A 17,628-nucleotide genomic window follows, 5' to 3' on the forward strand; every position below is an offset into this window, starting at 1 on the left:
ACCCTCGTCGTCCACCCGCCTCCTCTCCTAAACCTCCCGCGAAACCGAAACAGACGTCGCGGCGGTCGCTGCTGGCGAAGCATCGACGGGATCACGGTGGTGTGCCCGAAACCCGTTTTTAATGCCCCTTCCGTTCCTAGCCGAAGCCGTCGACGTAAAAGAAGCAAGAGTCGCGATGGGAGCTCGCTGCATCGACGGGATAGCGTATTCTTTGTGTTCGTCTAAATCATTGAATCCGCTGAACAGCAGGATTTAGTAAATCTTGGTTTAGAGCGAATCGGATGTAAACCGAAATTTGAAAAAAAAAGCTTTAAGGTTTATTTTGAACAAGCTGACCGCTTGGCAGGATTTACAGTAAATCCTGCTACCAAACAGCTACCAAGGCTACAGTGTATCTTATTTGTCAAAGCCTCGATTATATTCGCAATATTTTTCCTTGCGAGCTTTCCTATTGCTGGATAATTACGATGCTGTATATTGTTGGTCTGGGTCTTGGGGACGAGAGAGATATTACAATCAGAGGTCTCGAAGCTGTGAAAAGCTGCAAGAAAGTCTACATGGAGGCCTACACTTCTCTTCTTTCCTTTGGTCTCTCCTCTGATGGTCTCTCCAGAATGGTATGTCTTCATTTCCCAATTTTTGTTGTTGATTCATTGAAAATCTTTTGAAACTTCACAAATTTGAATATAGGAGGTTGTGTTTTGCTGAAAATTTTATTTTTCCGTTGTCTAATCCATAGTTTATTATTAAGGTGTTTTGAATTTCACTAAATTATTCTAATAATTTTTACTGACATTTCAACTATACCATGTACGGATGTAATTTGAAATTTAAAAATAGTCTTTGTTATAATCCATTTACTTCGACACACGGGCAATGTTATGTATCATTTTATTTGACAATGCAGAAGGGGAGGCTCTTTCCTGCTTCAAAGTGAATAATAATTCATTATTAATGGAAAAATAGTTTCAAAGATTTGGATTTAAGTTTCACTTTTGCTAAGCGTCTTCTGATAGAATTTAGAAAATATATTAGTGTCTTGGAAATGCTATGCAAAGTGTAATTCTTCTTGTAACTTTGGTTGAAATAAGGAATCATACAGTGGCAAAAAAGGTGCAATATTTGAACTTAATCTGTAATGACCGTTTCATATATTTAATCATTATTAAGCAAAACATGAAAAACTTCAATTGTACTTATTTAAAACAAGCTTTTCGAGGGTAGAAACAAAAATATTTCTGATTTCACAAGCATAATTTATCCCATATAAATTAAAAATTAAAGTTTCTAATATTTCTAAACTTCTGTGAATAATATCATTGTAATTTGTATTTATATATAAATGAATCATCTAACCATGCCATTTCAGAGGGTTACTTATTCCCAAAATATTTTCAGAGGACTACTTAATCCCAAATTATTTCTTCTTACTTTTAGAGCACATAGAAGCTACACATTACAAGATAAGACCAAGGTTGAAATAATTAATCAGCACAATCTTGGTTACACCCAATGTGTTTTAAACTGCAATTTCAAAACCCCGCACCTAATCAAGATGACCTTGAATGAAAAGTGTCATTTTAGTATAATATAGTTGAAAAACCCTTCAAGCCTATGCCTTTTCTTATCAGCATCAATTCACTTAATCGACTCTTAATCCTTAGGAATCACAATGCCAACATAATTTTGTTCAAAAGAAGTTTGGATAAAAATTATAGGCAGCACAACAAACCCATGATAAAGTATTTTAATCTTGCAATGAAGAGTTTTTGCACAATATGGTAAGAAAATGTATTAATCGTTTTCTTAATCATGTATCATTTTATCAGAGAATGCAGTGGATGAGATTCTTTTCAGCTTTGACACACATGCAATGTTATGAATCATTTTATTTTAGAATGCAGCGGATGAAACTCTTTCCTGCTTCAAAGCTAATCATAGTTCATTATTAAAGGAAAAATAAATTCAAAGATTTGGATTTAAGTTTCACTTTTTCAAAGCATATTCTGATAGAATTTAGAAAAAATATTAGTGTCTTGGAAATGCTATGCAAAGTTTGATTCTTCTTGTGACTTTGGTTGAAATCAGAAATCATAGAGTGGCAAAAGGTGCAACATTTGAACTTATTCTATAATGAATGTTGCATATCTTTATTCATTACTATGCAAAGAACATGAAAACACTTCAATTGTACTTATTTAAAAGAAGCTTGTCAAGGGTTGAAACACAAATATTTATTTTTTCACATTCTGAATTTAAATCCCATATAAATTAAAAATAAAGTTTTCTAATATTTCTAAATTTTTGTAAATAATATCATTGTAATTTTTATTTATATGCAAATTAATCATTTAATCATGCCATTTTAGAGACTAATTATTCCAAAATTATTTTCAGATGACTACTTAATCCCAATTTTATTTTCTTCTAACTTTTAAAGCACAAAAAACCTACACATTACAAGATAAGATTATGATTGAAATAATTAATCAAATATTATCTAGCTTATGTCCAAAATCACGTACCTAACCAAGAAGACTCAAAATGGAAAATGTATTTTTAAGTATATTATAGTTGAAAAGCCCATGCCTTTTCTTGTTAGCATTAAAGAGTTTATTGACCTTTAATCCCTAGGAATCACATTGCCAACATAATTTTGTAGAACAGAAGTTTGGATAAAAGCGATGGGCATCACAACGAACCCATGATAAAGTATTTTAATCTTGCAATGAAGAGTTTTTCACAATATGATAAGCGAATCTATTAATCTTTACTGCAATGAAGGATGACATTTCATTGAAATTTGGAGTGTGATGGGTGATATCGCAGTGATTTAGTTAACTAATATTTTAAATTTAACTATGAAGACTAAATGACTAAAGAATAATTATTTTTATACTAATTTTTAAGTTCAATGACAACGTTCAGGTTTGTGCTAATGATAAAGAAATCCAACTTTTGTGCCATAAAATGATGCAATAGTAATGGGACACAAGCTAGAAAACGTTGGATCAATTTATGTGAATAAATTTAGTCTTGTCATTTGTGTTAGGGAAATTGATTATTGAGATTTGAAGAGTTAGGAGTGATGTCCAATTATTTAGTTAGCAAATCATTTCAATACTGTTTTAAGACTAATGATTAGAAAGAAAGTATTTTGATACCAATATTTAAGAGCAAAGATTATATTCAAAATTATGCTAATATAAAGGAATCAAACTAATGATACAATGAAGCTATGAGAGAGAATAATGACTATACTCTTTGAAAAATTATATCATTTTATTGGAACAAATTTAGTTTTATGCTAGCAAAATCAATTATGGATTAAGACAACTAACAAAGAAACCTAGGGAACAAAAAAATGCATAGTTGTTGTTCATTAATGCATAAATGTGTTTTATAGATATATTGACATTGCAAAAGATATGCATGATAGATCATTGAATAGCCTTATAAGTAGTTGTGAAGTGATCAAAAGTTTGCAATTATTATATGTTCGCGTGAACGTTGAACATTTAGTAATGATATAGAGCAGGAGAATGAACCTTTTTTTGCATCTCACACAAAAATGGTTACGTATTTTATAAGATTTGCATTCTTAAGATTATTATTTATAATTTTATGTTAAATATGATTTTCTATGTAATCTAAAAAATGAATTAAAGCTTTGTCATGTAAATTGTTAGGCCATCATTTTAAAAGTTTGGAGCTAAATTGTTTTTGATTTTTCTAATAGTTAATGAAAGATTCGAACAAATAATTAATCTCAGCAATGATTTCATTATTTTTGGCACTTCGTTAGAAGAGACATCATCCATATATAATTGCCAAGGTTTCAAATTCCTTTCTGTCATCAAAATCTTATTTAAAAACACATAATATAATAGTTCAGTATATATATATATATATAATTTTTCTAGTTTTTTTATATCACGTTTCAGCATACTTCAAGCATATTTAGGATGCAAACAAATAGGAAGATAAACTTTGATTATTTTATACTCATTTCTACAATTTTTTATAACTTTTAATTACGTACATTTATTACACATGTATTATTATTAGTATCAGATAAGGATTGAGTTTAGGTGTATCGTTGTGATTTTGATGTAGGTAGAGCACAACTCCTTTTCTTTGTTGAGAATGTTATGTTTGTATGTTTTTGTCATTGAAACATTTTAGAGCTAAGTGGTGCAAGTCTTATTTGTTTAATTCCTTTGAGATTGGAGAATGTAGTTCAGAGTTCTTGAAATTCAATTGTTCAGCGGAAAATTTGAAAGTTCTTCATACACCATCACATCACTAGTATCAATTTTGCCATTAGTTCGATTCTTTTGGGAACATGAAAGTGTACTTGGAGCTTTGGCCAGTTTATATTATGACATTACCAGGCAAACTGTTGTTTTCCCCTTTCTCTTCTATATTTTTATAAAAATGATTTATGATAGTATTTATTGGATGCAAGAACTTAATTTTTTTATGTATTTTCAATTCTATTTAGGAAAAGCTATATGGAAAGACCATCACTGTTGCTGACAGAGAGATGGTAGAAGAAAAGGCTGATGAAATATTGACAGAAGCTTCTAAATTTGATGTTGCTTTCTTGGTAGTTGGGGATCCCTTCGGGTAAATTTTTTCACACTCTTTATTCACCACATCCCATCCAAAAACAAGTGAACACAATCCATTCCAAAAAATTAGCTTAATGTTAATGCAGTTTATTTTTCTTATATGAGGTGGTTTACTTATAAGTTCTGCTATTGTTATATAGAGCAACAACACATTCTGACTTGGTTGTCCGTGCAAAGAAGTTGTCAGTGGAAGTCAAAGTGATCTATAATGCATCAATAATGAATGCGATTGGGGTTTGTGGTTTGCAACTGTATCGTTATGGTGAAACTGTATCCATACCTTTCTTTACAGAGACATGGAGACCAGACAGCTTTTATGAAAAAATTCAGAGAAATAAAGAGCTTGGATTGCATACTCTTTGCTTATTAGGTAGGTTGTACAAGTCTTTTTTATTTAAGATTCAATTGTGGAATGAGAATTTCTTTCATTGCTCTTATTAGTTTTGATAGAATTTTTAACTTAGAAGCATTGTATGATTTTCTCTTTTTTTCTGCATGTAGCCTAGTTAAAGCTACATGGCTCTTTATGAGTGTTTTTTTTGTTGGTTTTTATTTTGATATCTCAATTTGTAGGTGGTAGTTGAATTACTAAGTTATCCAATGAGATGAACCATGCCAAATAATTTCCTTTCTCTCTATTGTATAGTGCATTCAAGTGCAAACACTTTTATAGATGGCTAGGGCATTGCTTGTTTTTGTTTTGTTTTTTTTAATATAAAACTTATCTTAAATATTTTATTAATTAAAAATAGGGCATAAGGTCAATCACGGCTAAGTAGGCACAAGGCTAGCTTCATAAATGATGAAATGATGCTAGAGTTGCAGATCAAATTCTATGCATTGAGCTATTTGATATTTAGTTTTAAGAATGTCGCATGCCATTCTCGGATTCATGAATGCTACCTTGGGAGACAAGGTAAATGATGCTTAAGCTAGCCCTATTTAGTGGAACATTGCTTCTATTACTATAAACATTATAGTGATTGTTAGGCTTTGCATCATCAATTGCAGTTCCTTGTGATTCTCATGCTCTATTGATGAATTCACTGCTGCAACCTTGTCGAACTTCTTCTAGATGTGACACTTAGCTCAATCAAGGGGGTGAATGTGTGGTTGACTCACAAACATTTGGGGTAGAGAATGATACTGAGGGCACCATTTAGATTCAATTGGGGACATGTGTGCATGCACAAGCAAATGGCCTCTTCTCTTGTCACAGGGTTGTTATAGTATTGCAGGACCAAATCTTGTTATGTTGAAGTTGAATGGGAATGTACCATGTGCTCTAGTTTGTTATGGATGCCAATGATTGGCTGGGAGTCGGGGTGTAAACGAATTGAGTCGAGTCGAGTAGTGACATTATCTAGCTAAGCTCGTTTACCTCACAGTGGGGTCGAAGTCGACTTGCTCTAAAAATTCGAGCTCGAGCTCGGCTTGATTACTCGATTCAAGCTTGTTTTCGTCTGAAATGCCGACAACTGGAAAGGGAAGAAGACGACGCTTCTATTGACGTCGTGAAGTGGGAAGAAGAAGAAGCTGTGGATGCTTGCGTTTTTTCATTAATTAATGAATGTTGCAGCTTTTTGTCTTTTCCAACCGGTTGCTGTGCACTTATTTTCCAAAAAAAAAAAGGCTGCAGTTTTTTGGTTTGGGAACTTAAATTGAATATTTTATATTCATTTTTTAGAAGTTGCTTTAGGATGCATTTATTATGTGCAGCTTTAATCATTATTATTTTTTAAACATTCAACTTTAATATAAATAATAAATATTAAAAAAAATTAATAGTTATTCGAGCTTGCTCGTGAGCTCGCAAGTCGTGCCTTATTAACTCGAGCTCGAGCTCGTGAGCTCGTTTCCGAGTCGAGTTTGAGCAAGCTTGCGAGCCGGTTCGACTCACTTACACCCCTAGTTTGGAGTGCTCAAATGGTGAGGCCATGAATTGAGAGGCTTAGGTTGAGGTCAGGTTGCTCAGGTCTAGTGATTTCTGATACGTGAATGGCTAGAAGTATCTCAGGGTATTCATAAAAAGCTCTACTGCCAAGCTCAATTTGGGGTAGGATGCTTGAGAGCTCAATCAAGCCATGGTTTATGTTGAACCAACCCAATTAGGCTACATGGGTTTGTTCAAGTTGGTCAAACCAGCTTAGGCAAGAATATCTAAATAAATTCAGGTTCAAGTTGGTTTAGTTTATCTTAATTGAACTCCGAGGTCGTCCAAATCAGTTAACTTAAATTCTTATTAAGTAAACCTAGGGTCAACTCAATCTTGATTAAGTTCAATAGGTTTTAAGCGCATCTAAGCCACTAAGGACTTTGGGTCTATATTATGATAATATAGGCCAAGATTAATTGGACGTAAACTAGATTGATTGGGCAATAAATGGCCTTAGGTTCCCTTAGATTAATCCAGGTTCAGGTTTGATTAGGGCTAATATGGATTGGCCAAGTCAGTGTCTGAAGGGCTCATTCCACCTAATGGGGACTAAAAAGTCTTTGGGTCCAATTAGGTAAGACAATTCTAGGTTAGGATTCTATTGATTCAATCAAAACTTAGGTTCCAATTGGCCTAGTTCTTGGGAAAACCAGGGGTCTACCATTTGATCCATTATGCCACATATGATTAGATCAATCTAGTGGGGTCTGTAATAAGCATGAATGCATTGGACATTAAAAATAGGATCCATGAGACTAAACTAAAGTGGACCCATATGGGCTTGGCTCCGTTGAGTCAAAGTCAAGGTTGGGTTTGATTAAAATGTATAAGTGGGACTTCAGAATATGACATAAACCAAATAGTTATTAAATTTGTATTTTGGTAAGGGTTGTTGGGGCTCTTGTGAAAATATATTTATGAAAGGATTGTAAGTCTAGTAATATCCATGGCAAAATTGCAATCTTTATTTCAATTTTGTGTGGATTTTTAGTTTGTATGAGTGTCCATTAATCTTTTTAATGTGATGATGCATGACTTGAGAATGTTATATCGAGATTTCTGAAGTCCGCAAAATTTTGTTCAAGCTGCGTCTAATTACAGATATGATTCTTTATTAGATTTAAATGAGAATTTGATTTTTAACAGGACACAATAGAGAAAAATGATTCATATAGCCGACCCCATGTAGTGGGATAAAGGCTTGTTGTTGTTGTTGTTGCGTCTGATTATAGAATTTTAATGCTGAACTATGTAGGTTTGTTAAATCTGATTTCATTTTTATGTTGCAATGTATTCAAAGATAATATTTGGGATCTTATGGTGCTCCTATCTTGCAGATATACGTGTAAAGGAACCTTCAATCGAGTCATTATGCAGGTATATTCCATAATTATGATTTTTCCTGAAAGACTTTGTACCATATTACCATATTTGTGTTGTGGAAGAAGGCTAAAGTGAATTTCACCCGGAACCATTGATCCATTTTTTGTAGTTATCATTTTTACATACTAAAATCTTAGAATTTCTTTATTTTATGTTTTTTCTTATGATCCTTCTTATGTCTGACTATTCATTTCCAGGGGAAGGAAGTGTTTTGAACCACCAAGATTCATGACGATCAACACTGCTATAGAGCAACTCTTGGAAGTAGAGGAATCACTTGGAGTATCTGGTATATTTCTTAGAGTCCTTTCTTTGCCTCCCACACTATTTACAAAATTTGAACATTATGATGATTGACAAACAATTAATTTTTATTCCGTTTTGTATAACTAATTGAATGTTTTGTATAATATAGTTTAGGGGTGTCAATATTTGACACGACCCAAAAAATCGAGTCGGGTCGGATTCGGGTTAGGGATTTTGATCCTTTCATAAAACTGGGTTGGATTGATCCAGAAACCTGAAATCAATCTGATTTGACCCGTTTTTAATTGATTTAGGAGGGTTTTAGAAGATTGTTATGAAATAAGTAAATGCTATTTAAAAAATAATAATAAACCATGTTGCCCAAACTGAATTAAGCTTTGTTTATTTTAAATTGATTGTGGTAAATCTTATATTAATTCGATTTAGATTTAAATAAATCAAATTAAATAAAAATATTTTAGTAAAACATACCCAAAGTGGGTCGGGTTCGGGTCTAAAAAATGGACCCGTTTGCAAAAACGGGTCGGGTGAAAAAGCGTCGGGTCAGATTCGGATTCGATTCGACCCGAACCCGACCTGAAACCCGATTTTGTTATAGTTCATCAGCCACCAGCTACTGTCTGGTAAATGCATACTTCATTCATAAACATTTATACCTCTTTGCACGTTATATATATATATATATATATAAGAACAGAAAACTTTTATGTGATATCATTCATTTTCTGTCAGCTTACGGTGAAAATTCAAGATGTGTTGGTCTTGCTCGCCTTGGCTATGAGGATCAAATGATCGTCGCCGGTTCCATGAAAGAACTGCTTGACGTTGATTTTGGTGCACCTCTTCATTGCCTTGTGATTGTCGGCCATACTCATCCTGTGGAAGAAGAGATGTTGGAGTTCTACTCAATCAAGTAAAAGTTCCAAGTTCTGCAGCTTCATAGCTTTGTATGGCTTTTTACTGATATTGGTTTGCCAATTATGTGGCCTGTATTTTCTGCCTGTTGTATCATAATTTAGTTTAGTCATAATGATATTTTATTTCATCGTATATGTAAAGACAAGTCAAATCAGCATGGATTATGTTAAAGAAATGTATTTATGAAAATAATTTGAATGGGAGATGCCTGATAAATTTGTTTGTAGAGCTTGGAAGTCCTTGGAACCATGAAAGATGAGCATTCCAGGCTTGCAGCTAGTGACCATATGTCCATTCCACGAGAAGTTATTTTGTCCGGACTGTACACACTGTGTACAAACAGTGTGTACACAGTTGAACCAAACTGTGTACAAAATTATATGGTGTACACTGTATACTTACAATCTAGACGGAAAAATTTTGTCCGGACTCTGTACGGAATAATTTCTCGCATTGCACAGCTAAATGATTGAACATTCCTAAATTAAAGCCCACAAGAGAGTAAAATAATTGCTAAAAATAACATCACTGTTGAAAAAAAAAAATGATTAAAAAGTATTCATTTGATAGAAAAAGATGCTATAATAATAGAAACAACATTCCATACAGAATAATCATGGTAGTATGGTTCTCTTTTGTCAGATGCAAAGCTTATCAACTTCATTCGAAAAGGAGAATGCTTCCAGAAGAGCTCTGATCATCTTTGTTATAAAGACAATCTGCAAGTTGGCTTCACACATCCCAGAAACAGCTAGCCATTTAAAAATTCTTTACTGGAACAAAAAATAACAATCAAAAGTAGGAAGCCAAACCTCCAATGACAAGTTTTGAAGATGGCATGTGTTAATGCTTGATAGACATCGGATAGTTTGGAGATTAATTAGAGCGCATCGTGTCATCCGGTATACAGCGTTTCCAGCACTCGTACCAAACAAAAAATATGATATGTTGTGTTCTGATTGATCTTCGGATGTCATCTCGAATCCACACATAGACTTATGGGTGAGATAGTACAACTTGGGGAAGGAACTCATATTTTTATTGGTAAAAGGTACTGCTCAAAACGTTTAATAATAATTATATATTATATAACTAGTACAGTGTAGGCACATTTACATTTAGGCTTCATTGTTTTATAAAAAAAAAATATTTTACGGGAAACTTCTCGCGGAAACTGTCCTCCGACCCAAAAGCCGTTCACAAAGCTACGGAGAGGATCAGGATGGAGAGGTCTCAAGCCGCTACTCCTCCATCTCGAAGTTCCTTGCGGTGGGCGATTCTTCGCCAGGCAATCAAAGGCCCAGCCTCTCCTTCCGTCAATGGTACTCTTCCCATGCTTTCTCTGCTTTCTATTAGCTTAAGATTTGATTAATTTCTCCGCGTTCAATGCGATCTTTTCAGTCGAATACTGCTCAGAAGCCAAAAATTGAATGTTAGAAGACACTGAACATCTATTTTGCAGACTTTGAGCATCAACAAATGTCGTATGCTCGGATACGAACGTTTACTGTGATGTTTGATGAGTCAGTGAGTGCTACGGTGGTCATCTGATGGCTTTAGAAGTTGTCAGGACCCTAGAATTCTCTGTTATTCCTAAGCACTCCTAGAATATAGTAATAATAAAGAATAATAAATGATTTTGAGGGGATAATTTGACTCTTATTTTGAATTATTATGGAATATTTTTCTTTCTTGTCAAAAATGGGCGCACTAAATTGTGCCCTTAGTTGATTAAAAACTGACTAGATGATGTTCCCTATGGTCGACCTGATTAACTGGTGGAGAGTATTGTTGGGTAACTGATTAACTGGTGGATGGTGATGGGTTCGATGGGAAATTGTTCAATCACTAAATGAAAGGTCATCTCAAAACTCTTGATGCTCTGAGTGCAAAGAGTTGATAGATAAAAAATCCGACAATTGAAATGCTTGGAACAAAGTTTGGAGCATAGAATGTATTTTATCTCACCAAAAATGATGGTGATTGGGCGCAAATGTGGTATGAAATTGTTCATCTCGACAAGTGCAAACCAACATCGTTAGCGACTTGTCAATTAGATGTCTGTGCAAGTCATATTAATTTTGCTAAGGTTTAGGGATCATATTTGGTATTGGAAAAAAATGATGACAAAACTTCTCCATTTTTATGGTGAAATATTCTCCTCGAGAGTAAGTTTGATGGCTAAAAATCTCGCTAATAGAACATATAGATAGAAAACTATTTTCCTAGAGAGCTCGTTTAACCTTTGAAAGGAATTAAGTTGCAGTTTGAACAAAACTTATTAATGAGCTCACGAGTTGAGTTTATCGAGTCACTAGCTTGAGCTTAGCTTACAACTCAAATATTATACAAGCTCTAGTTTGAGCTTAAAGGGACTTGACTCATTATGTGCCTGATCGATTAAATCTTAAATCCTATATCCTGTTTCTACACATTTTTTTAGGTTAAATTTTGAACACTCACAAGTTGCATGAACTTCAATTTTTCTTCTTCAATCATCACTAGTCCCATCAATGCATTCTCCAACTAGATCTCATTGCGACTTCCTTGTTGTAGACATTGATGCCTTCTTTAATGAGCTCCCACCATGGCTTCCTCACCATTTCATCATGAATGCCTTCACAAACAAGCTCTCGCTATGGCTTCCTCGCCATCAATGCCTTCCCCAATGAGCTCTAGTCGTGACTTCCTTAATCAATGCTTTCTTTAGTGAGCTCTCATCGTGACTTCCTTACTTCTTTGTCATTGAGGCTTTCAAGGATTTAGAGGAACTCATGCTTGAGCCTTCATTTGATACAATGAATTGAGCTTGAGCTTGAGCTTGAGTTAGGTATGTCTCGAGCTTGACTTAACTCTTTTACACCCCTACCCTCAGCATGCTCATCAGCTTTAACATCCTTATTGAGATTACAATAAGTAGGATGATTTCCAACATGTACAAAAGCTCTTTGTAGTCAATGAGGAATATTTAACAAGCTTTTCGATCTCAGGATATCTAAAGGAGCTTATGTTAGTGAGTACGCCATTGAGTTCAAATCAATAATGAGATAGTCAAACTCTGTGAACATCAATTTTCATGATGATATCAATGCTTTAAGTTTGCTTTCATTACAACCTAAAAGTTGGATGACATTGTAACGACCTCTAACAATTCCTATGGGTCGTCTACAATGAAGCTTAGCGACATCAAAGATCTCATACCACCGAGGCATTAGATGGCATGAGAATGGTGAAGATTTATCTTCTTCTATTTAAATGTTGAAAATAGAAGCATGTCATTGAACAAGGGCTACAATTTAGTTGAGATAGATCTAAATCGATGGAGAGGATCCAATCAAAAAATTGCATCGATGCACTCGCAATATGGCATGAATGACTACATGAAAAAGGGTTTGCCCATAGGGCAATGATGGACATTGTTCAAACTAGGAGGATTCTACAAATGTTGCATTATAAGAGACCTAAAATGCACTGATCTTTAGAATGGATAGTTTGAAGGAGTCTTGTATATTGGGCTCAAATTTGTTTGTTCATTCTAATCTATATAAAGAGTTTATGATGAATTATTTTATAGGAGATTTTGAAAATATTCATCTTGCTAATTAATGGTGAACTCTTGGATGCTGTAGGAGTTGGTGATATATCAATAAAAATGGGTAATAGGATATTTGGAAGCTTCAAACAATCAGGCATGTTCTTGGCTTGCAAGAAGATCCTAATTTAAATAAGGCAACTTGATTAGTTAGGCATATCGCAAGCTTTTGAAACAATTCCATGAAGATGACTTAGGGTATTGTGTTGATAGCATGGGATAGCAAAAATGACACTTTGTACATGACAAGAAGCACTAGCATAATGGGAGCCACCGTGAAATCCAACACTGTGGATTTTGGAGTTTCCAAATGACAAGATGGCATTGCAATGTGAGCGTTTTTTCATAATCGATAAGCATTATGTTAACAAGACAAAGATAATGGTAAATGATGAAAGATTTTCTATTGATGCACTAAGGCACTATATAGCCTCATTTAAGCCCCAGGAAGGATTAAGAGGAGTGCCACATAAAGTTGATTCTCTCTCTTGAGTTTGCACATCAAAAAATAATTTCCATGTCGGAAAGTTTGAAGATGATGCGTGATTTATTTTCTCAAATTAAGATCTCTCTGAATCTTGAAATATGGAAAAGTCAAATTATTTTGTCTTGATGGAAGATTGAATTTACTACCAAATTTATTTATTCAGATCTCAGGGGCGGAACCCCTTCGTTGCTAGGGGGGGCAAATTTTCTTTTTTATTATACTCTTATTTAGGTAGTTTTTAGTCTTTATTACAAGGGTTTTTAGGTAATTGCTCATCTAAAAATGTTAAAATATTATAGTCTTTAGGCAATTGCCCCCAATATTATTAAATACATTATGTAGATGTGTTATTGTTAGGGAATGATAAACCAAATACAAAGAGAAATAATAAATCAAAATTTGTTCGGGGGCAGCCCCGTAGGGGCACTGTCCTTTGACCCGCGGCCTGACCGGGCAGGTCAAACCCCGCCAGGGGGCGCTGCCCCCTTGGACCCTCGACATATATGCGAATAGTTACTTATACGTTTGCCCCCCCTGAAAATTATGGCTGGTTTTGCCCTTGACAGATCTTATGATATTTGGGTTTTAATCCATGAATATTTTCTCCATTTGGTTATTTAGCTTCCTAACAAGTTTGTTTTCTATCCACCACCCTTGCTAAACTTCAAAAGGATATGGTTTTGTTCTTTAATATGATGAGTAATAGTAGTCCCGGTGGAAGGCAAAATCACATTTGTTGTAAGCTACATATCGGGTTCACTCAATTGTTGTTCTTAGTATGTAGACATAGACTGTGAGGTTGAGGCATGTAGAAAGGTTGATAGCATTTAAATGGTGATGGATCTTGGCGGTTTGATGATAGTAAGAGGTTGAAGAAGGCCAATGGTTCTTTGCGGAAAAGACTTTCTCATGTTGCTTTTATAGGTCATTGGTGGTGAGGTTTTGTTAGGTTAGTTACTGGCAAAGCAGAAAGTCGGTCGCTATTGTAGAGGTTGGTTTGCAACTATTATTGGTTTTGGACAAGATCGTTGGATGGATAGCAACGTCATAAGTCAAAAGGGCTCACACTGGGCCTGATAATTTCTGCCTCCAACTTCTTTATGATGAGCCTCTCTATCTAATCCTTATAAATATGCGGTATTGATACGGTCGAACATTGATAGGATAAATCCCCTCCTTCAAGGTAATGCCGTGCTCGTGCTTCCGGGGGTAATCCACTAGGTTGCTGAAAAAATATAAGGAAACTGCAGGAGCTGTTGTACACACTCAGGGGCCTTGGCTAGCTCTAAATCTTTGACCTCCTCTAGGCTCTGTAGCTCCACCAAGTAGCCCAACCCTGCTCTCTATATCGCTTTGACCATGATTTTGAGTGAAATCATAGTTCTACATAGGCTGACATCTCCTCGTAGCACCACCCTCTTCCCTTCCACCTGAATCTCCATAGTAACAAATTTCCAGTTCACCTTCGTTTCCCCTATCGTTTGTAACCACTTCATCGCTAGGATTATATTAGTGCTCTCCAAATCAAAGGGAAGAAAATCCTCTACTATCTGTATGTCTTGGAGTGTCAGCACCAACCTCCTGCAAATCCCCCTATTCCTCTCCACTCTTCCTTTTCATATCATGTCTCCAAAGTTCCTCGTATCCACCAACTCCAAACCCAACTGATCCACAACCTGATTTGAGATGAAGTTGTGAGTAGCCCCGCTATCCATCAAGACCACCACTGACTGCTTCTTGATTTGTCCCCTCACCTTTATGGTGTGATTTGGAGTAAATCCCATCACCGAGTTTAGAGACTCTTTTACCACATCAAGGTGTAGGTGTTCTCTTCCCTCGTTTGCTTCGTCACCCAACTTCTCATTGTTGGTCTCCTTCTCGTCACAAACCATAAAGACCTTGAGTGTGTGGTCCTTGCACCGATGACCAGGTGCATAATTCTCATCACATTGGAAGCACAAACCCTTCGCTCTTTTGTCCCGCATCTCCACCTCTCTGAGGCACTTGAAGTTGGCTCCATGACAAACTCCCCCACTCTTCTCCCTTGGTGCCTCTCACTAAAAAGACATAGTCTGGGTCCTCGGTGCCAGTGAAGTCAAGGTACTTTTGTAGGAGCCTCCTGTGACTCCACTCTTACTAGTCTTCTCCATCTCTCTCCAATCCTCCGCTATTTGGGCTAGCTCTATCGTCTCTCTCAACCCCCTCGGTCTCAAGAATCAGAGGTTTGCCCGTATGTCAGGATTCAGGCCATTCATGAAATTTTCCTCTAATATGGTCTTTGAAATCCCTCTCATCTATTCCGACAACAACTCAAATCTCTCCTTATACTCCATGACAGTTCCTTTCTGAGTCAGGGTAAAGAATTGCTCATGTAGGTTTCTTTCTCAAATGGCTCAGAAACGTTCAACAAGCAATCTTTAAATTCTCCCAAGATTGGATCGGATATGTAGCCTCCCTCCATTGGAACCAAGCTAGGGCTTTCCTCTCTAGTCGTAGCCCTGTGGCCGTAAGCTTCTCCTTTTCATTCAACCCATTAAATGCGAAATACTTCTCCACCCAGTACACCCATCCACGAGCATCATCCTCTTTAAATATTAGCATCTTTAACTTCCTCACCCTAGTATCTCTACTCCAACTTCCCCTCCCTCCAACGGTTCCCCCGTGTCTCGAGGGTGGGTTTCCTACCTTTTTCCTCTCCTCCTTACATGAACTGGTCCCCATGGCTTGGCTAGACCATCTCCATCTCCGTTAGCCCATTCCCCTTGCCCGAAATGCCTCCCATAGTGGTTGGCCACCCTACTACCTCCACCAAAAAATTTCCTCCTTACTCTCGCCCCATCCAGGAACCCTGATTTACCCCTTATCGGAGCCCTAGTAGGTGGTTTTTGATGAAAAAAAAAAAATCTCCTCGTCAAACTCCTCCCATATGAACTCTTTTCCCTTAGATTCAACCAAGGGAATCCCAACCAAATCTTGGTTAAGGTTAGCAATCAGCATCGTCGGTGGACTTTTTGATTGCAATTCCATGAGCTTCCTCATCATCTCCTCCAACCCTCCAAATTGGCTCTCCATCCGATTTTTCGTGGTTGAAACTTTCCTTCGATGGTTAAGAACTTCTCCTTTATCCCGGATTTGATTTTCTCCACTTCGCCTTCCAACACACCCACCTTTTTTGCTGCCATCTCTCCAAAATTTTGCTTTGATACCAATTTGATACATCTTGGAAGTAAAAAACAGCAAGTAGATGAGAAGAAAAAATGCAGGAACACAAAGATAAAATCTGATTTTTTATTTCTCCTTCAATAATAATGCAAGATACAATTGAACTACTATTCAAGAGGTAGATCAGCTCTCTCACAAATCTTAGCCGCCGCTAGAAACCTTGGACAAACCCCATAAATAAAATTCAGCAAACAAATGATCCTCACCCTAAGACAAAACTCCCCCTTAAATTGCCCTCACACACGATAAACATAATTGGAACCCTCCTAATTAGCATAAATACAATTAGAAAACCTCACTAAACCAATTAAACTGGCACTTCGTAAGCGGGATAGGATAAACTAACCCAAACTTTTCTAAACAACATAATCATAATTAGGAAACCTTTCTAAATAGCTCCGGCTTGATTCCTCCTTACATAATGAATAATAGCTCCATTGGGCCCCACGAGGGGGGGGGGGCTGGTATATCAATTTGATGTGTACTTTTTCCTAGCATTGAATTTGACCACTAAAAAAAAAGATTTGGCGAAAAGTGGGAACGTGGGATAATTCAGCAGGAAATGGAAGTAGAGCTGAGAACATAAAGAGTTACAACTAATTGTACTTTCCATGCAGTCAATCTTATAGGAGTATCAAGTTTCTTTGTCAGTATCCTATTGGTGTTTGTTGCAGTGATGGCATAACATTGCCTAAAAGATGTGGCAATAGCCTGTTTTCTTCTTCTTCCGCCTGTAATATTTGCTTCTTGTCTACCGTATGTAATTTATCCCTAGCACTCTCTCATAAGTTATACTTTTACCGTGGCTTTCTCCTCTTGAATTTGGAATCATGCTACTCTGCGAAGTATTAACTGTTTAAATGAATTATTTGTCTAGAACTTTTAACTTGAGTTGGTATCTGCACAAAAACTATGAATTTTGTGCCATATATTTACTTTTAGATTATTCGGTCATGTTTCACAGTGCAGAACTTGTGGTATCCCGTCAGTTCTTGAAATATCAAATGCTTTGATATTTCTTTTATTACTCATTCCTAGGCTATGAAAATTATCCCTCGAAGGGCATGTAAGCATTTATCAGCGTATGCACTTTTACTCGATTTGTTTTACCTTCTTTCATACTGCCCTTTTCCACATTGAGATATAATATTTTGGGTTTCGCTTTAGACCTAACCCTTTTTTACTTTAA

The 17,628-nt window shown here is 35.9% G+C and overlaps 2 protein-coding genes across 10 annotated transcripts in view; both read left to right on the forward strand.

Annotated features, from left to right (window-relative positions):
• Positions 1–9,364, forward strand: LOC110104280 (probable diphthine methyl ester synthase). The gene is made up of 6 exons (XM_020833306.2): positions 1–617; positions 4,505–4,629; positions 4,775–5,004; positions 7,908–7,947; positions 8,151–8,242; positions 8,953–9,364. Exons 1-6 carry the CDS (start codon positions 468–470, stop codon positions 9,135–9,137), a joined length of 822 nt encoding a protein of 273 aa, XP_020688965.1. The 5' UTR covers positions 1–467; the 3' UTR covers positions 9,138–9,364.
• A 917-nt stretch (positions 9,365–10,281) lies between these two features.
• Positions 10,282–17,628, forward strand: part of LOC110104296 (calmodulin-lysine N-methyltransferase) — a 34,739-nt gene continuing 27,392 nt past the window's right edge. For all 9 annotated transcript variants that reach the window (XR_002304032.2, XR_003703065.1, XR_002304035.2 and 6 more), the window contains exon 1: positions 10,282–10,460. Coding sequence is in view for 2 of the 9 variants with exons in the window: in XM_020833334.2 (XP_020688993.1) it covers positions 10,361–10,460 (100 nt within the window). In the remaining 7 variants the exon portion in view is untranslated. The remainder of the gene's footprint in view (positions 10,461–17,628) is intronic.

This window comes from Dendrobium catenatum, unplaced genomic scaffold (assembly GCF_001605985.2).
Source record: "Dendrobium catenatum unplaced genomic scaffold, ASM160598v2 fragScaff_scaffold_1593, whole genome shotgun sequence".
Taxonomy (NCBI): domain Eukaryota; kingdom Viridiplantae; phylum Streptophyta; class Magnoliopsida; order Asparagales; family Orchidaceae; genus Dendrobium; species Dendrobium catenatum.